The sequence below is a fragment of the Desmodus rotundus genome, chromosome 7 (assembly GCF_022682495.2).
Source record: "Desmodus rotundus isolate HL8 chromosome 7, HLdesRot8A.1, whole genome shotgun sequence".
Taxonomy (NCBI): Eukaryota; Metazoa; Chordata; class Mammalia; order Chiroptera; family Phyllostomidae; genus Desmodus; species Desmodus rotundus.
In genome coordinates, this window is record NC_071393.1 from 94608954 (window position 1) to 94628737 (window position 19784).

Sequence of the window (19784 nt, forward strand, 5' to 3'; positions counted from 1 at the left end):
TCTTTAACTAAGTATTTCAAAGAACAACACAACAGAAAAGAGAAACAAGAAGTCACAAGAACAAAACAAGCCTTGAACACACCTTGTATAAAAATAGCTTCCGGCCACATTTGCTGGCAGTGGCTGTCCCACTGTCCAGGGGGCGGGCCAAGCTGGCTGTGTCCCACTGGACGGAAGCCTGGAGCACCTCTGCTGGGATCCCCCCGCCCGCCCCCACACACCCATCACGCACACAGTACCTTCCAGGGGCCAGCCTGCTGCCCCAGGGCTCTGTCTGGGTGGGACAGAAGGCAGGCTTCGGAGCGACACCCTGCCCTCCTGAGGCCCAGGAGGAGAGAGGGCCATGGAGACCCCAGTCAGGGATGAATTGGCTGATGGGGTCAAAATGGGAATGGACATACGAGACAAGACAAAACCGAGCGTGGGTGGTGTGCTGGGAGGTGCCTAGTTTGGAGCAACAATTTATATTTTCAAGGAACAGATTTTTCTCTCATATTTGGCTTTTTTTTTTTTTCACATTTTCTTTGACCAATTCCATCTTTATTTCCATAGGCCCCAAGAGGCCTACCCTTGGTGACTTAGCCTCTGACCTCCTCTCCAGGGAGAGGCACAGGGCTGTGGGCAGGAGGAGCCAGGAGAGAGGGTCCAGTGATAACACAGGCCCAACAGCCAGTGAGCCTTGAGGTAGACGGTTTCTTTCACACCTGGAAATAGGGAAGTGCTTTTTTTTTTTTTTTTTTTGCCTTTTTTCTTTTTAAACTCTGGACAACAAGGTGGGGAGGGGAGAGGGGCTGCCCATCAAGGGGCTTGAGGTAGGAGTGCATTGGGGGCTCTGTTGGGGAGGGGCCTAAGGCCAGGCTGCTCCCCCAAGGACATTCATTCCGGCTGAGGTAGGTGCTGAGAACCAAACAGCAAAATCCATCCTGAGAAAACAAGGTTGGCGGGGGGGCGACAGTGTCAGGGCCCAGCCACAGAAGGGGCATGTTTTTGGAGTCTGATTCACCTTCATCTCTCTTCTCTCTTTTTTTTTCCATTTTAAGGTTTTTTTAAAGAAAACATTAGTTCAGTTCCAAGTCATGTGGGTACCAGGCAGAGGTGAGGGGGTATTAGCCCAAGGGAGGGGCTCCTGCAGAGACCCCTCCAGGTGCTGGGGGGCTCCCTGCTGAGGCTTCTTTAGGTCTTGACAACCTGCAGGGCAGTCAGAAACGGGAAGCCCCCATCCGCATCCCACATGACAGGAGAGTCTTGCCTTTGACCTGAGAATGGGGGGTGGCCCCCTCCAGAGGGGGCCAGACACTGGCTACTGTCCCGAGAGAGCTGACTGGGCAGCTGGTGCTGAGCAAGGTGGGGCAGCTTGTCCTTCACTGAGGAGGCCGGAGCCTTTGTCCTGCGGTGTGGGCACAGATTCAGGGCCTGCGCGGGGGGCCTTGGCCTCGGAAGTCCTCTCCTCCCGAAAGCTGAAGCCCTGAAGGGGCAGCGCAGAGAGCTGGGTCTCCTCACACAGGGCGGGGGCCGTCGGATCCTGCTGGAGAACGGGCCAGACACACAGGCGTCAACATGAGGGCCAGGGGTCCCCAAGACCTCTGCCCAGAGGCTCAGGCTCTGGGTCCAGCCCCACTCAGGGCTCAGGGTCTTGTTTTGTGTCTGGAGAAGACCTGGAGCTGGGTGAAGGCCAAAGGCCAAGGTAAAGAGAGGGCAGGATCGGGAGGTGGTGAGAGCCTCCCAGGAGGAAGGGACACTCACCGTGGGTCTGGGGTTGGGTCTGAGGTCGGGCTGGCTTGCTGCCCCACCCGGGGGGAACAGCTGCTCCAGTTCCTTCATGTCCACTCGTTTCTCGCCTCGGCTCAGGTGGCCCCGATCTCCCAGTCTGGCCCCATTCAGTGCCAGGACACCAGGGTCCCTCTGGCCCAGGGGGCCCTGAGGAGGGGACAGCTGGTTTTCTACATCCTTACACAAGAGGACCCTAAGGGGTGAGCCAGGAGTTAGGGGAGGGATGTGGAGTGAGGAGAACAAAAGGACAGAGACAGCGAGCCTGAACTCTCCTCTCCCTGCAAACTCCTCCTTCTTCAGGCCGTTCCACCCCACGTCAGTGCAGCCCCCTCTCCCTGGCCCAGCACCCACCTGCCCCTTTGGCCAAACAGGAGGAAGAGGACACAAAAGATGATGCAGGTGACCCCGATGTGGATGCCGATGACGATGCCTGTGGTGGACATCTGGTTGGTGGTTTCCTCCTTCCGGCAGTCACATGGTGGGCTCAGGGCTGTTTGTGGGGGCAGGTTGCAGGCTGTGGTTCTGCTGGTCTGAAGCACCTCCCAGACACCCAATCTCTGGGGCTTCTTATCCCTACTTCCACCACCAAGTCCACTGATCTTTGCCTTTGCCTATGGGACCCCAGCCTAAATTTTCAGTTCTTTTTACCAGTTATTGAGTACTATGTGCCAGATACTGGGAATAACACTGTAAATCCTCTGCATGGCTCTTATAAAGTAGTTATTATTATTCCTCTTCTATAGAGGAGAAAACTGAGGCTCAGAGAGGTTAAGTAACTTGTCCAGCATCACACAGCTAGAATGTTGCACAGCCAAACTTCAAACTGAAATCTAAGCCTATATTCCCAAGGGCTGCATGCACTCTTCCTCCCTCGTACCTTCCCTGGGTCCCTGCTCCCTTCTTCCCTCAGCCTTGGCCCCCCTTCCTGAGTGCCAGTGGCCCCACATCCCACCCCCAACCCTCACCTGTCCTCTCAGAAGCTCCTCTCAAAGACACAAAGCGGACCGTGGCATTGCCATCTCCATGCTGGTTGTAGGCGAGCAGCTTCACCTCGTACACCGCAGTGGGATCTAGGGGAAAAGCAGGGAGCGCTGCTGAGTGACCAGCCTGCCACCAGTGGGTGGCTCTATCCCAGCAGGGAAATGGAGGCGGCTCCTGTGCCCCACCTCCTGGCCCGAGGTACTGCACCCCTGCAGGGCTCCCCAGGCCCAGGCCACGTCCACCTCACCGAGCTGACTAAGGTTGTAGGAGGAGACAGTTCCAGGCAGCAGGATGGGGCCGGTGAAGGAGGCCTTGCTGGCTGGGCGGTAAAACAGCTTGAAGCCGCCCTCGTGCTGGGCTAGCCGGGGCCGGGGCTCCCACAGCAGCTGCAGGGTGGAGCCACCCAGGACTCGCACGGACAACAGGGGAGGGGTGGGGACTGTGGGAAGAGAAGGAGGCCAAGACGTGAGGACTTCTTCCACCTTCCACCTGTAACCCGGGCCCCCACAAGCTCGACAGCTCTCTGGCTTTTGACCCCCACTGGGCCTGTGCCACGCGCAGCCTGAACAAGTACGCATGTGATTCCGCTCCGATACCCGGAGTGTCTGCAGCTTGGTATGCCACAGATAACCAGGCCTCACCTTCACCGAGGGTGCTGACCAGTGCGGGGGGTGAGGCTGAGCTGGCCCCCCGCGGCGTGTAGGCCTTGATGTAGAAGCTGTAGGCTGTGGAGGGCTCCAGGCCGCTCACCAGGTGCTGAAAGGTGCTCTTGCTGACTGCTTCCTGATACTCCAGCTCTGGGGGGTCTGGGGAAGCGAAGGGCAGTGTAAGGGGCAGCGGGGAGGCCTCCCAGCACCGGTGAGGGGAGGGCAGCCAGGGTGCAGGGGGAGACAGACAGAAGGTGTTGGGTCAGGATGCGCAGATGGAAAGGGATGAGAAACGGCAAGTAAGAGGAAGGGGCTGCCGAGCCCGCCTTGCCCCTGCGGCCCCCTCGCACCAGTAGCCTTCCTGATGTGCAGGACATAGCCGATGATCTCCTTGGTGTTGACCAGGGGCTCATTCCAGGACACGCGGACATCAGTGGACGATACAGAGACTGCTCGCACGTTGATGGGGGGCCCGGGCAGCCCCTCAGCCCACAGGACAGTCAGCCTGGCACTGGCCTGTGAGGAGCCAGCACTGTTCTCAGCCACACACTGGTAGATGGCCTCATCTTCGGGGCCGATTCCAGAAATGGTCAGAGTGCTGTGGGGGGAGGGAGAGCCTCAGGTCCCAGCCCCCTCTCAGAGGCCCTCTGTGGGTGGCCGAACCTCCCCATTTGAGAGATGAGGACACTGAGCCCCCCCCCCCCCACCAGAAAGCAAACGACATGCCCGGGGGTCTCCCAGCAGGTCAGGGGCAGGCCTGAGACGCAAACCCGTTTCCAACTCCCGGCTGGGTACCCAACCCCAGCACACTCAATGCACGTGCCTGTTGTTATTCTTGAGCCTGACATGGCCTCCAGGCCCCAGCACCTGTCCATTCTTCAACCATGTGACGTGAGGGGGCGGCTCGCCCTGCGCTTGGCAAGTGAACATGGCTGTGGTCCCAGCTGGCCTGGAGATGGACTGGGGGTGCTGGACAAACTCTGCTGGGGCTGGACGGGGGAGCACAGAGAGCAAGGTGGGGCAGCGAGGGTCAGGGGAGGAGGGGTGAGAGAGCTGTGAGTGCAGGGGTGAGGAAAGGGGGACAGGGTGGGCTCCCGACACGCTCCCCTTGGAGGGTCCTCCAGGTGTGGCCTAGGCTCCAGGAGATGCGGGCAGGTCCCTCTTCCCTCCACCCCAGAGGCAGACCCAAGAGAGGACTCCATTTTAATGACTACTTAAAAGACTGACATTTGTATCCGAAAGCAATCAAGCTGAGCTCCCTGTTCAGGAAATTGTTAAATAAATAAATGTGCTAATAGGTTCGGCTGTACCTCCAAGGCTGTAATGAAGGGGAGATGGATGAGCCCGCAGTGCCAGCCTGCCCCCGCCCCTACACTCAATCCCACTCTCCTCCAATCCCAGGCCCGAAGCCTCCATTAGCACCCGAGAAATGAAATGCTCCATCGCTTTCATTTGGACAGATTAATGGCACATGGAATGCTACACAAACGGGCATTTAAGTCCCTAATACCCTCCTGCCACCCCTTCCCCAGCTCTCCAGGAGGGCACAAGCGCAGACAAGCCCTGAGAAAGGGAATCCAAGCCCAGTCCACAGGGACAGTTGAGCCTCAGAGCAGGAGGGTAGACAAAACGGCCCGGTCAGCTGCAGAGGCACTGCTGTGGGAGTGGAGGCCAGCTGTGTGTGTGAGGTGGGAGCTGGGGTGTGAGTGTGAAAACGACAAACACGCTGAGAGCGCAGAGGCAGGTGTGAGCGTGTAAGTGCCGCACGTGTGAATGAAAACAGCACGTGGTGCAAGGGACACGTGTGAGCGACACAGGGGGAAACCAGCTGAGGTTATAAAGTGGAAGTGACGGGGGAGGGTGTGCTGGCAGCTGGAGGGGCACACAGGGGCCCAATACCCAGAGCCCTCCCATTGCCAGGAGCTGCCCCTGCGGCCTGGCCTGGGGCCGGGGAGGTGCAGCGGGGGGGGGGGGGGGCAGTAGGAAACTGGGTGAGTCCAGGGTCCTGGGCTGGGGCCAGGGGTGTTGATGAGGCAAGGAACAGTGCAGGAGGTGGGGCTATGTGGAAGCCCCGTGTCCTCCTCGCCCAGGGGTGGGGAGGTAGGTACCTTGCACCACTAGTCGGCCCTGTGCTGTTCTTCTCACCCGGGTGCCGGGCCTGTTGGCCGCACAGACGTAGACACCCGAGTGCTGGACAGTTACGTCTGAGATGATGAGGTTCCCTGTGCCCAGTACCTGGATGCCCTCCACCCCGATGGGGCGGCCATCTGGAGAGGAAGGGGATTGGAGATGAGGGAGGGTCAGGGAGACGGGGGGGGGGGGGGGGGGGGGGGGGGACAGGGACATTCCAGGCTGCATACAGACACACCAACCCTCCAGGGACCCCAGTCTTTGACTCAGCATCTTCCCTCCTCAGCATTACATCGTGGCACTGGGGAGGCGGCGGGAGCCGCAGAGAGAACTCCAGCAGTGGGGACCTGGGTCCTAATTCTGGCATTCTCACTGACACAGTGATGACCTTCAAGTCCCTTCCTCTTAGTTTCTCAACCAGGAAGTTAAGGCGGTGAATTAACTGGGCCTTTCCCAGCCTGATTTGTCCCTCTTGAAAAAAATTGGGTGGTTGGTCAAATATCTATTCTATTCCTGCACTGTCACAATGCTCATTAATACAAAGGCTCGGGAGAGTCCTGCAGCAGAAGGACCTGGTTAACTCTGTTTCCTAAACTTGTTAGACTACCAAGCTATTCTTTCCCTCTGCAGATCAGGCTTTGGGAGTCGTGGGGCCAGATGGCCCTTGCAGTGCCCATGGGCTCCTCCTAATGGTGAGGCCACTCTTTCCAGTCTCTCCCAGGGACCAGGCCCTCCCCCCACCCCAGGATCAGATTAGCACAGTCAGAATGCAGGGAGACAGCTCCCCATTCAGTCCCTGAAGTGGTGAAATCTACTCCATTATCCTGCCTGCTGCCCCCTCCTTCCCCGATCACTCAGCTGCTACAATGTGGCGCAGTCTCCCTGTGAATGCCCGCCCCCCCCTGCCCCTCCAGACTCTCCCCCCCCCCCCCCCCCCCCCCGTGACCTTTCTGCTCAGACAATGTGGGCCCATCTGCATCCTTTCATTTCTCTCCTTCAGCTGCTTAGGGATTTAGGCCTGGGACTTTGGGGGCCAGGCTAGAGACCCCGGAGCCCAGAGTAAGGGTGTGACAAGTGACTGAGATTTTGAGGGTTCTAGGATTGCAGAGCTGGGGTGTATGCCAGGGTGCAGAGGGCAGAGGTGAGCAAGAAGGGGAACAGACCAGAGTTCTGAGAGCTGCAGAGGGTTTCTGGGTGGGGCGGGGGTGCCTAGTGCTGAGGGTGTGGGGAGCAGGGAGGAGGGACTGGTGCTGGATGGGAAAGAGGTAACCCAGGGAGCTAAGCCATCCGGGCAGGGGGAGGGAGAATGCAGTGAGCAGGCGGACCTCCAGCAGACCTCCCTGGTACTGCCAAGGAGAGGGAACTAACCCCCCAACCCCCCAGGCCTTGCCGAGACCGGACCCCCGAGGAGAACAAACAGGATTCACAGTCCCCCAGAGCTGGGTGATGAGACTGGCCCTCCCAGGGGGTGGGACAGGGGTGGGCGAGGCAGGGGCTCTGGGATGAGGCTCACCCAGGCGGCTCCAGGACACAATGGGGCGCGGGTTGCCCGTGGCGACACACTCCAGCACCGCGGTCTGGTGCACGGTCAGGGTGAGGTTCTCAGGCCCCACGAGGATCACAGGCTCCTTGTAGGCCCCGGAGCCCGAGCCTGGGGTGAAGATGCCATATTTCTTCACTTCAGCTGGGACCCTTCCTACCTCCTCCCCCTGCCCACAACGCAGGACGTGGGGGCGGAAAACAAGCTCCAGCCCAGAAATCAGGTCCTATAGGCACAGAGGTGATGCCAGGGGCCCCAAGACGCTGCTCACGCCCGTCTCTCTGCTCCTGTCCCTGCAGCCTCCAGCATCAGCAGAGGCTGGGCTTCCCTGGGTGGAACCGAGGCAGGGTGCAGACCTTGGACCCCTCCTGAGCCCTCACTGCCAGAAGCCCACAGCTTTGGGCTTCGAAGGTGCCCTGTATGCCCTTGGCTGACAAGTCTCTGGGGGCCAGCTGAAGGGGGACTGATTTGGGCATGGGGAGAAGTCAGGAGGCTGGTTGGGAGAGGGACTAGGCAGGGCGAGGACCCTCACCTGACACAGTGAGCCTGGCCCCGTGGCTGATGCGGACACTGGCGATGTTTGAGGCCACACAATGGAAGACGCCACTGTCCTCAGCACGAAGTCCTGTGATCTGCAGGACGCCCTTGGGCAACAGCGTGTACCTGTTGATAACGGGGGCACAGCTGACCACCAGCACAGCCACTGGCATTGTTGGCCACAGGAACACCGAGCATCGCAGACACAGCCAGGCGCCAGGTACTGTTCGATGTCACCGTCATTACCGCAGACACACACAGACCCTTGCAGGTGGACGCACCTATAATTCCAGTCTCGACAACAATCACACACGGTCCCCCTCATGGATGTGTCCACGAGCATCAAATCTGGGCCCCACAAGCCATGTGGATGCTCAGGCTCACCACAGCTGCAGAAACCCCACTCTGGGGCAGGCGGGCAGTCCTTCCACAAGGCCCAGACCTGGGCCTGCCTCTCCATCCTCCCTCCAGCGTTCCCACACGGGGCTCACCTGTCGTTGTCCGTATCGATGGGGACTCTGTTCTTCTCCCACATGATCAAGGGCTTGGGGAGTCCATGGATTTGGCACTGGAAGCGGGCCACGCCGCCCTCCTCACCTGCAACGGCCTGGGGATGCACGTGGAAGTCTGACATGGCTGGTGAGAGACAGGGAGATGTGTGTGGGAGAGGCACATTGCTGAGGAGCAGAGAGCAGGGAGGGGTGGTCACTGGGACACAGGCTAGTGTCCTGGGACCCTGGCGCTCATCCCACCCAGGGGCGGGGGTCGTCCGAGCACTGGCAGACACACGGCATCAGCCCGGGGGGACACGTCGGCACTTCCCCAGTCTCCCATCATGGGAAATGTTTTCCCCTAAGGGGTTGTACAGGCTGGGCTGGCACATTTAGAGAAAAATCTGGATAAATTCTTGGATGACAAACCTCTAACCAGGAGATCTTGGGCTGCTGACCCACAAAGGCCAGTCAGAGAAAGCCCTGCTTCTGAGTTCTGCTGCCTACTTTTTCCACTGCTTCCCGATTTATTTTTATAAACTCCCCCTTGGCAAGACCTCAGTGTTCTGTTGCATGCTTTACAGAAGAGGAAACGAGGCCCAGAGAGGGGAAGCAGGTAGTCTGGTCATCGCCCAGCACCCAGCAGTATTCTTCGCCCTTCCTCACTACCCCATCCCCCGTTCTTCTGCAGCTTTTAGAGGTACCCCAAGGGGGTGGTGACAGAAGACTGTCAGACCTACCAATCTACATTTCAATGTGTCATATATATTCAGAGGCCCCTTCCCCACCTTTTGGGAATCTGAACTGCTTTAAGTGTGGTCTGCAGAGGCCGGTGCAGGGGGAGCTGTGGCGTACCCCCACCCCATCTTAGCTGGTTAAGTGTTCCCTCCCACACTCATTCCCTCCCGGCCCCAAACCTCACCCTGTAAAGCCCAGGGTAGGGACCCCTCCCTCTCTGGTTCCCAGCTTCAGCACCAGGGCTGTGATTTCATTAAAATCCACTTTGCTTCAAGTGCGGGAAGGCAGCTCACCATCTGTCCAGGCAGGCAGCACCTCCCCTCCGGCACTCCATCAACTGGGACAGTCGTCCCCTCCCAGGACCCCTCCCCCCACTGCAGCCGGGGTGCTGGAGCTGGTCCTGGCTCCTGCTCCAGGCTCCCTGGCATGGGTGGGCACACCCTGTCTCAGACCCCCTCAATCCGAAAGCTTGTTCTGGACTCCAAGGCAGCCCCGAAAGGCGGAGCCTTTGTGCCCTTCTTCCCAGAGCCTCTGGGGACTGATTCTTTTGTGGCATGTTCTCCATCTCATTTGCATGTGGTTCATTAAATATAAACATGCATAAAAATCCCCTGCCCTGCCTCCTCCTCTTTCAGGGCCTCCAGGGAACCGGCTGATGGGTGTGAGTGACTCCTTGCACATGAGCGTGGGGCCATGTCTGCCAGGAGGATGTGGCTGTCCCTGTGTGCATGGTCTGAGTGTCAAGGCTGGATGTGAATGGGGGTCTGTATCCCCTGGCTCCTGTGACTGGTGTGTGATTCTGGTAATCAATCACACGACTCCCCTTTTAGGTATGGCCCTTACAAACAGCACCTTGGGGCTCTCAGAGCAGGAGGTGGGGGCAAGTGCCCCAGCTGGTGCCCGCATCAGGTTTGCTAGAGGATTCCCCAGGGAGCCCCAGGGAGGTCAGCCTGCCCTGTCTCAGGCCAAAGGCTGTTTGGCCAAGGGCCTGCAGGTCAGCCCAGGGGCTTGGGGGTAGGGACTGTGGCACTGCTGGGGCCCCTCTGCAGCCTCCAGGCCTCTCTGTGCCTCTCAACCTCCAGGGCATGGCTGGAAGTGAGTCTGCTTAGCGGAGAGAGCACCCAGCCTCCTGGGTGGGGGGTAGCAGGGTCTCTGCCCACTGGGCCCTGCCCATTCAGGAGCTGGGGAGCTGCCTGCCCCTCCTCACTCCAGCTGGATAGAAGCTCACAGACCCCCAGGGTCCAGGGGCGGGGACTAATGACTGCTGACTACAGATGCCTTCTCATTAAGGAACTGAATCCTTTTGTGTTTCTAGCCCCTGTTCTGGGGTCCCTGGAGGCACCTGGCGCTAGGAACTGGCCTGAGGAGAGATATAAGGGATAGGGCTGCTTCCTTACCGAGGAGTGGGGGGTGTTGAGGTTGGAGAAAGTCTGTCCTCTACCACCCAGCCCCTCCTTCTCCCCCCAAACTAAAAAACAGCAGCAGCACGGATTAAATGTGACGCTGGGGAGGAATGCTGGAGCAGGATGGGTGGTACCTGCGGAGCCAGTCTGCTCCTCTTCACAGGTACAGCAGGACCCCCAAGGGTCCCCTGGGGCCCCTTGAATGCAGAGTAGCCCCTCCCTGCTCAGGGCCCCAAGTTTCCCTTCCATCAGGCAGCAGCGCCCTGCTGTGCCTCTCTGTCTGCTTTACTCAACTGCAGTTCTGCCAAACATTTCATTTGCAGGGTAGCTTTGCCTTTAAAAGTGCTTGAAAACCACTCATCTAAAGCCAACCCCCTCATTTTATGAAGGGGAACCTGAGGCCCAGGCCCAGCTGGTGGCTCTACCAGACCCAGCTGGTGGCTCTACCAGACCGGAATGAGAATTTCCATGTCCTAGACCCTCCACTGGGATGTCCCTTCGTTCTCCAGCAAGCTTTACACTCTCCCAGAGCAGGTAAGTCCAGAGGGAACTGCAGGTGGGACTGGAGTCTTCTCACCGGTTGGGCTGGGAGTAGGACTGTGTTGCAAGTTGCAGGGAGGATTAAGAGCCCCAGAGATAGGTCTTCAGTCCCATCGCTTGGAGCCCAGCTGGTTACACAGATGTAGTCCAGGGAAGGTGGGCGCAATAGGGAGATGTAGTCCTCTATATCAGAGGCTCCTTCTTCCCTCCCCGTCCTCACACCCCTGCCCAACCCTCTGATCAGCCCTGCACATCCCTTGGGTGTCCCGGGGATGGCCGTGTCCGAGGGCCAGTCCTCTCGTCTGTGAATGAAGAGGCCAGCAGGCGGGCACTCTTCGGGGCCTTCCGGCTCTGACTCCTGCCACCTTCATAAACAGGCCTTTGTCCACACTTGGCTGGGGTTTCTTGGAATCTTCCACTTACTCCTAATTCACAGGTCACAGCACTTTTTTCTTTAGGAAGTCAGGGGGAGTTTTGGGGGGCCATTTAGGCCTTCTCCAATCTTTCGGAGTGGGACATGTTTGGTCTACAAATCTGTTTCCGCTCTGGCTTGTGCTAGCAGGACACGCGCCGGCGGAAAGCTGTGCCTCACCATGTCTCTCAGGGCAGGGGTCCCTTGGGCAAGTGTGCGGGTGTGAGGCTGAGGGTCAGGCCCCTGAGCACCCTGAGCCCCGAACAAGTCGTCCTGGAGGCCATTGTGCGCTTGATAACGGTGTGCACAGGTTACAGACACTGTGGCCGGTGTTGGTGGTATTTTGTCAGTGGACTCGAGGGTGGTGCTGTGGCCTGCGGCTGTTGATGCTTTATGTTCCTGCTGACACCTCAGGCAGGTAGGGACAGTCTTTGGTCCCTCACTCAGCTGGGTGATGAGAGGAAGTAATTTAGGGCAGTGGTTGGGATGCCCTTCCAGTGTGAGGGCCAGAGGGAGAGACTGGGTAAACAAAGGCCTGTATGGGGGGCAGTTGTGGAGAAAGAAGAAACACCTCTGTCCCCAAGCAATCTGGGAAGGAATCTCCTAGCCCCTCTCTACCTTGACCTGGGATAGAGCCAGGCCATAGGGAAAGACAAGGGCAGAGAGTGAGCCCAGCAATCCACCGAGCTAGGAGAGAACAGAAACAGGCAGGAAATGACTCCTGGACACCCCTATAAATCACCCTGAGGGGAGGGGTCTCCTAGAGTCAGATCTAGAGCTGCTCAGGGAGGGGAGGGAGGCTTTCTTCCTGGTGCAGGACCTCTGGCGAGGTCAGGCCTGGATCTGATTAGACAGGCTCCAGGGGGACGCCGAGGGGCAGCGAAGGGTCGAGGCAGAGTGCTGGGAAGGAAGCTGGCAGCTCCCCTGAGCCCAGCCTCCCACCCTGTGGCTGCAGCCAGACTCCTATCCGGTGTGTGATGACAAAAAGATCAATGGGCGTGTGGGGACTCAGAGTTCAAACAGCCTTTGCAAAAGCCGCACCACCGGGGGTGCGCGGCACAGACTGTCTGCACTCACAGTCACTCAGGGGGAACAACCCTGAGCTACAGACTCCTCCCAAGGTCAGCACAGCCAGCCCCTCCTGGTGCCCATCCAAGGACCAAGGACACGCAGCCTCCTGGGTGCCCAGCCCCTTCTCAGGCAGCTTGGATCATCATAACGTTTCTCCTTATACCAGGGATGTGTCTGAATCCCACATGTTTCTACCCACTGCTCCAACTTCCCCTCCAGAATCACATTTTCCCATATAGCAGCCAGCTGTGGAGCCCCTGAAATGTGGCCGGTCCAACCTGAGATGGCTGTCAGGGTAAAACATACCCTGGGTGTCAAACACTGTGCATAAAATGAAAAGACACTAAACATTAGGAAAAAGCACATCAAAATCATAATGAGATACTACCTCATTCCCATTAGGATGGCTATTATAAAAAAAACAGAAAACGAAAACCAGAAACAACAGAAGATAAGTGTGTAGAGAAACTCGAACCCCTGTGTACGGTGGGTGGGAATGTAAAATGCTACAGATACTGTGTTAACAGTATGGCGGGTCCTCAAGAAAAAAAAATTACCATGTAACCCCTGCAATTCTGCTTCTTGGTATGTACCCGAAGAATCAAAAGACATACACTGTGTGACTCCACCTGTACGAGGCACCCAGGACGGTCCCGTTCACAGAGACCGAAGGGAGAAGGTTGGCTGCCAGGGGCTGGGGGAGGGGCTGGGGAGGCGGTGTCCCAGGGTCCCGGAGAGAAGGCAGTGCCGGTTCTCATAACTACACGGGTGGCCTGATGCCGCGGAACTGGGACACTTCAACACGGTTAGGGCAGTACATTCTCTACTATGTGTACTTTTACCAGAATAAAACAATGCATAATTTTAACTGATGATAATAAATAATTAAAAATGTTGGTTTTAAGTTGAATATTTAAAAATTTAAAGACAGCCCCAAAGGAGAAAAATATTATTAGTAATTAAAAATAATGATTACAAATAGATAATGTTTTGCATATATTAAATAAAATAACATTCACTATTAAAATTGACTTCATCTGTTTCTTTTTAAACTTTTTTTGGTAACTGCGATTATTAGGAAATTTATAATCTCCTAATTCCCACTACACAGCACCGTTCTGGAAGACACAGACAACTCTGTTCTTTACTCAGGAGCCCTTCAAACATGGGGGGTCTGGGCTGCTCCCTGAGAAACACCTCCTGAGGTGAAACACCCTTTCCAGCCACTCATGGTGTGAAATGACGTGCAGATACCTTCGGCTGCCCGCCGCTCGCCCGGCTCCGAGTGGGCAAGGCCCCTCACAATGAACGTGGCACCTACACGTGGCCGCAGCCCCGCGGGGAGATGCCCACAGGACCCGTACACCACAGAACTCTGAGCAGATATCAGCTGCCAGCAGTGGTGGGCAGCCCCTTGTGCTGTCTCATGTGGTAGCTGCTAGCCACGCGTGGCTATTGGAATTAAAACTAAGTAAAATTTAAAAATTCCATTTCTCTGACTCACTAGCCACATTTCAAGTGCTCAATAGCCACAAGTGGCTACTGGCCCCATTGTGGGATGGCACCAACAGCGCGTTCCCATCATCACAGAAACCCTGCTGGGCAGTGCTGGTCCAGGCCTGAGGCCAGGCTCGGGCCCCAGCTGTCTTCTCTCTTGCCGCCCCACTGGAGAGCCCCCCCCCGCCTCTCCATCTCCGTCACTTGCCTGGCCTTGCCCTGACAGCTGCCTCCACATGGACGCAGAGATGGCGGACGAGGCCCGCAGTCCATCAGCACCCCGGGGCCGTCCCACTGCAGGGCAGAGAAGGGTTCTCAGGGCAAGACTCTGCTGCTAGTGGGGAAACACCTGCCAAGAGCTTTTAGAAGTCGTGTCACAGGGAGAGGTTAACAGTGCAGGCTCTGGAATCACACTGAACGGGGCTCAGACTCAACACCGCCACTGTGGGCTGTGTGACTGTGGGCTGTGTGACTGTGGGCTGTGTGACCGTGGGCAACTTAGCCTCTCAGAACCTCTTCTTTCTCACTGTCATAAAGTAGGGGACAGGCCATGGCACCAGAGCTGCAGCACTAGGAAGATTCCGTGAGCTGTATTTGGAAAGTGCTTAGTACAGTCCTTGGCAAACAGCAACTACTTGCTGGCTACTGTTGAGGGAAAATAGTAGGATCTTGAGTTAAAAGGGAGCTGAGAGGTTATGAAAAGGGTAGACCTGGGGGTTGGGGGGAGAGAGAGTAGCAGCTACCTTCTCCAAGGGGGCACCCATCTCCCCTGGGAAAGGCTAAGGTTCACAGAGTTAGTGGTAAGCCTCCCGCTCTCTGGAGATGTGAGTAGAGTTAGAATTTGCAAGATTTGAATGATGAGGGGGTCAGTGGGGGAGCGGGGGGCAGCTGAGTATAAACGAGAGCAGGGCTTCTTCTATCTCACTTCTGCCGGGGGGCTTCATAGAGGCCCCGATACACCGAGCTGTCAGTTGGAAAAGGCCATTGGGTAATTGAGGCCTTGATTTCTCTAGTAAAATGTTTATGAAGCCCATAAACTCGTGCCTTTATAGGCCAGGCTCATTCCAGGGGACGGATGTGGCTCTCTGAGGTGTAGTTAAAGCACCTGCTGAACTCAGGCACCCGATGACTACTCTGGCCTCCACCCAGACCCACCAGGCAGAGCCACTGGTGGGCTACAGCTGGGGCAGAGTGGCCCTTAGAGGGCAAGGAGGCCAGCCAAGGCCCACCTCACATGCTCCTTGAACTCCTCAAGTCACTTGTAAATGTCCTGTCTCTAAATGTCTATGGGAAAGAGAGAAGCAAGGGCAGAGAACCCTGAGTCCCGGGGAGGCTGGTGACTTGCCCATAGTCCCTAGTGGGAGTATTGGTCTTGTTCTCAGGGTTCTCCAGCCCAGGATCACCCTCTCCAACACTCTGTCTCTGTCTCCCCATTACCTGGTCCTCACATTGCCCTTGGGTCTGTAAGGGAAGAACCCCCATATTGATTGGCTGTTGGCATTTGAACTGTATGAACTGAAAAGACCTGTATTTACTTCCCTGGACTTCCAAAGGAGAGTCTGAGAGCTGAATCGAGGTTCTGAGTCCAGAGTATGTTTTGAGAAGGAAGAAAGGGGTGTGTGTAGGGTTTGGGTGCTATGTGGATCTGGGCAGACAGTGTCGAGCACTGAGAAACAGCCCCAGAGGGCTTTGATGGCTCAGAGGCCCTGCTCAGCTTCCCTGGGTGCGAGGGTGGGGGTGATTGATTCATCTGGGCCTTTGCCGGGTGACCCTGCTCCGAGAAGCCTCTGGATCCCTTTGTCTGCCTCCTCAAGCCCCTCACTCCCTGCCTTGGGCCCCTGAACCCCAGCCCCTCCCTGCCACCCTCCCACTCCACCACCAGCTCACCACTCCCCACACCGCCCCAATTCTAACACAAAAGACAACTTTGTCTTTCAACTCAGCAGCCATAAATCCACGTCTCTCCCCTCCCTCCCAGCAGCCACCTCTGACAAATGGGGGCCTGGATGGGGGAGAGGTGGGAGGCAGTGGCGGGGGGGGGGGGGGGGGGGGGCTGGCCGCGGCTTGGGAAAGTCCCTGTAACCAGCTGTTGGCCCACGGTAGAACTGGTGAGCCTCGAACCTTTATGGCCTGATCTTCGATTCCAATGGACTGTAAGGCCCAATGCGTGGCTGCAGGGGAGGCAATCTGGGGCTCTCTGCAGCCCCTGGGTTGGGCTTTTACAACCCAAGGAAAATAAAACCTCTCAAAGCCCTACTTTTAATTACTCAGCCCATAATTGGGAGGCTCCAGTTCTTCCTCCAGATCAAGCCGTGAGCTCCTCCCCCTGCAGCCTCCAGTCTGCCGTGCAGTGTGTACAGTGTGCTTGGGAGCTTCTGCCTGAGGGACGCAGACCTGCCAGCCTGCTTAAGCGACAGAATGGATGTGCTACTGGGTGGGTGGGTGTGCGCACCGGATGTGCCACTGGAAGAGGCCCCAGCTTCCAGTGGTGGCCTCTTATACATTCCGCAACAGGAAAGGGAGAGAAGCACACCTACCCCATGTGACTGCCCTACCCACCCCACTGACAGGTTTGCAAAAACAGTACCCATTTCAAAATATTTGTTTTCATCCCAGGTATCAGCCAAGGAGTGAGAAGATGTGTCCTGGTTTTCGGGTTGGGAAATGCGGTCGTCTCTGTGTTGACTCCAAGCGTTCATTCAACAGATAGCTACTGACCGCTAATGCGTCGGAAAGAATGTTACAGCAGCCCACAAGCGAATTCCCGCCAAATCACAGGCCCTGTCCTTGGATGTTCCCACTCAAGCTCTTAAGAAATGTCCGAAGAGCCGTGGCTGGTATGGCTCAGTGGGTCAAGCTCCAGCCTGCGAACCAAAAGGTCCCCAGTTCAATTCCCACTCAGGACACATGCCTGGGTGGCGGGCCAGGTCCCCCAGTTGGGGGCATGCGAGAGGCAAACCGATCAATGTTTCTCTCACACATTGCTGTTTCTCTCTCTGTCTCCCTCCCTTCCCCTCTCTCTAAAAATAAATAAATAAAATCTTTTAAAAAGAGAAAGAAATATCAGAAGAGGGAGTGGAGATATAAGGGGGCTAAATGGTAATGGAAAAAAATGCACACACACAAAAAAGAAAGAAAGATAGAAAGAAGAGTGAAAGTACCAAGGCCAGGGTCTTAGGTCTGCAATAACCTGCAGAAGCCATTGATGGTCAAAGATTAGATACTACTTAATCAGTATGCCTCTGGTAAGTAGGGATTACTAGCCCTTCTGAGGCTCAGAGAGGTTAAGTAACTTGCCCAAGGTCACACAGCTAGTTAATGGTTTTAAGGCAGGCATTTGAATTTAGAGTGCTCTCCAAATCCAGTGTTTCCCGCCCCCCCTCCCCCGCACCACAGCTGCCCAGGGAAGTAAGTGGGGGAGACAAACGCTGCTCAAACGTCACTGATGATACCTAAGGACATTCACACTGAGAGGCACAGAGGCACACAATATCCTAGACCCTTATAAACGCCACGCCTGCTCACATTCGGGCACCCATGACACAGCAGGTTTCGCTTTAACTGAACTCCCCCACGGCCTGGGGTAGGTTTCACAGTGTCACTAAGGCAGATAAGCACCATGATAAGGTGGTGTTATCACCCCACTAATGGCCACAGCCATGCACGTTTCATAAATTCTTCCAACACAGGTGAATAAATAACCAAGACCATTAGCCAAGGGTACTCTTCCCTGAGCACTTCCAATTTGGCAATCCAGGAAGTCCAAGCTACAGGGCTACTCCTCTTGGGGCCTTATAAAAGAGAGAAGCAATTCATTTTCCTGGTTTTGGTGGGGAGGGTAAAGCACTGTGAAATGCTAGCGGCTTCTGTGGAGTGAGGTAGGGGGAGGAGGTGGTGGAATTGCTAAAGGGAGGGGTAACCAGGGAACTGATTTCATCCTTTTAATAATTGGACGTGTGATTTTTAAAATTTATTTTTTATTTTTTAAGTTGAGGTATAATTGGCATATGTTTTGTTCGTTTCAGGGGTATGACATAATGATTCGATACTTGTATAGACTGTAAAATAATCACCACAATGTGTCAACATCCGTCACCATAAACAGTTACTGAATTGTTTTTTTCTTGTAATGAGAACTTCTAAGATCTTTTCCGTTAGCAACGTTCAAAACTGCACTACAGTATTATTAACTATTGCCATGCTGTACATTTCATCCCCGGGATGCTATGAGCTTATTTTCAGATTCCACATATAAGTTAATAGAATTTGTCTTTCTCTGACTCATTTCACTTAGCATAATACTTTCAAGGTCATTCACGTTGCTGCAAATCTGGATGTGTGATCTTGATAAAGCCAAAGCCCCTCTCTGGGCCTCTCCTTCCTCCTCTGTAAAATGGGGGAGTTGAGTTAGACAAGTTATAAAGTCTCACCCAGTTGCAGCCTTTGAGGCACATCTGCTTCCAAGCGCCAGCCAAGGGTGCAGGGTCAGGGGTTGGGAATGGATTTGGGAATCACTCTCTGCCTTAGACTTGAAAATGTCCAGGCCCAGCAGAGCCCCTCTCCACAGACTGCCTGTCTCTGCCCGTGACAGGGTCACCAATCTTCCTTATGTAAACCTGCCCGGGCCCACAACATCCTTAACTTCCGTCATTCTGGTCAGGACACCGGATCTCCCTCACCTCCCGGAAGGGCCTCTGGTTAGGGGGCCCAGGCTGGAGCTATTAAGTAAATTGCTTTCACATGACCATGAGGTTTACTCAACAAAAACAGATACTTCCCCCAAATTTCCAGAGCCATATACAGTATTAGGGTTTGTAAGGACTAATGTAGTAGGGGTTAGGTGGTGGAGAGGCAACCTGGGGTCATGCTGGCCACTGTCACAGACTATGTGACCTTTTAATTCCAATCTGTAAAATGGGAGTGGGGCAGAATAGAGAGTCATCTCTAAGGTCCATCCTTACATTAAGGTTCTAAGATAACACTGGGTAGAATGGACCCTCTCTACCCATCAAAGGACCTCTCCTGTTCTCGAACCGTGATCCGGTCTGCGCTCGTGTTCATGGCTCTACGGAATCTCTGATGACTCAACTTCAATACACAACAGAGTAAGACCTGCAGTTCCTCTACCCCAACACCACTCCAGGATAAGCTTTATCTGTTTGGGGGAGGATGGGGCCCTACATCCCATGGCAGGACCAGGGAGTCTCTGCCCATCCTCTCCCTTTACTTCTCCCACGACAGCTGACTAACCACCGAATCCCAGTCTACCCTCCCTTTTCCATCCCATTGCCTTGGCTTAGGTTCGTATCACTCTTAACTATTACTCTTTCTGTATAGCTTCCCCCTTCCAGCCTTCTAGATCTCTCTCATCCTCTTTCTCCATCTTGAACCCGTAATCATCTTCTCGAATATCCAGTATGTTCATTAAACATCTCTGGTGGTTCTCCATTGCCTTGAATCAAGGTGCTCTCCTTGGGATGACATTTAAGTTCTCGGTTATTAGGTCCTGCTTCATCTTTCCAGCCTCAAATGCCAGCCAATGCTCTCTCTGTGCGGATGGTACTCTGACCATGTGAGACAAGTCTGCCTTCTCTGGACTTGACATCGATGTTCATACTTGTATTTCTCCTGCTGTCCCCTCAGCCTGAAACTCTTTTGCTTCTTTCTCTGTGAGCACCTTCACCCCCTACATCCCCCAAAGGAGGCAGAATGAATTCCTGCCTGGAACGTGCTGTCTCCTACTTCCCTCCTAGCCGTTATCAGACTGTGTTGGTCGGTTGTGCACACACCAATCCTCCCACTAGCGCTTGGGGGCAGAGAAGAGTCTAATTCACTTTTCTACTTTCCAGCACCTAGAACAAATAATTAATAAGTCCTCACAAACTGTTTCCTGAATGATGACCTTAAGGGTCATATGATCTTGGTGGGGGGTGGGCCATCTCTTCCACCCTACCCTGACACAATTCCATGTCTGCCATTGGGTAAGCTACTTCCTCCACCTGGGTCTCGACTTCAATAAAACAAAGG

The 19784-nt window shown here is 55.5% G+C and overlaps 1 protein-coding gene across 2 annotated transcripts in view; it reads right to left on the reverse strand.

Moving 5' to 3' along the window:
* Nucleotides 1-1117: 1117 nt before the first annotated feature.
* Nucleotides 1118-19784, reverse strand: part of IGDCC3 (immunoglobulin superfamily DCC subclass member 3) — a 38526-nt gene continuing 19859 nt past the window's right edge. Inside the window, exons 3-14 of one of the 2 annotated variants that reach the window (XM_053928567.2) lie at nt 8097-8241; nt 7601-7731; nt 7042-7179; nt 5507-5665; nt 4222-4387; nt 3749-3996; nt 3393-3557; nt 2999-3190; nt 2736-2840; nt 2122-2260; nt 1744-1963; nt 1118-1522 (exon numbers count right to left, since the gene is read on the reverse strand). In XM_053928567.2, the coding sequence (XP_053784542.1) occupies nt 1301-1522; nt 1744-1963; nt 2122-2260; nt 2736-2840; nt 2999-3190; nt 3393-3557; nt 3749-3996; nt 4222-4387; nt 5507-5665; nt 7042-7179; nt 7601-7731; nt 8097-8241 (2030 nt within the window). In that variant the 3' untranslated portion in view covers nt 1118-1300. Of the gene's footprint in view, nt 1526-1743; nt 1964-2121; nt 2261-2735; nt 2841-2998; nt 3191-3392; nt 3558-3748; nt 3997-4221; nt 4388-5506; nt 5666-7041; nt 7180-7600; nt 7732-8096; nt 8242-19784 lie in introns of both variants that reach the window. The other variant, XM_053928566.2, reaches the window with a different exon arrangement.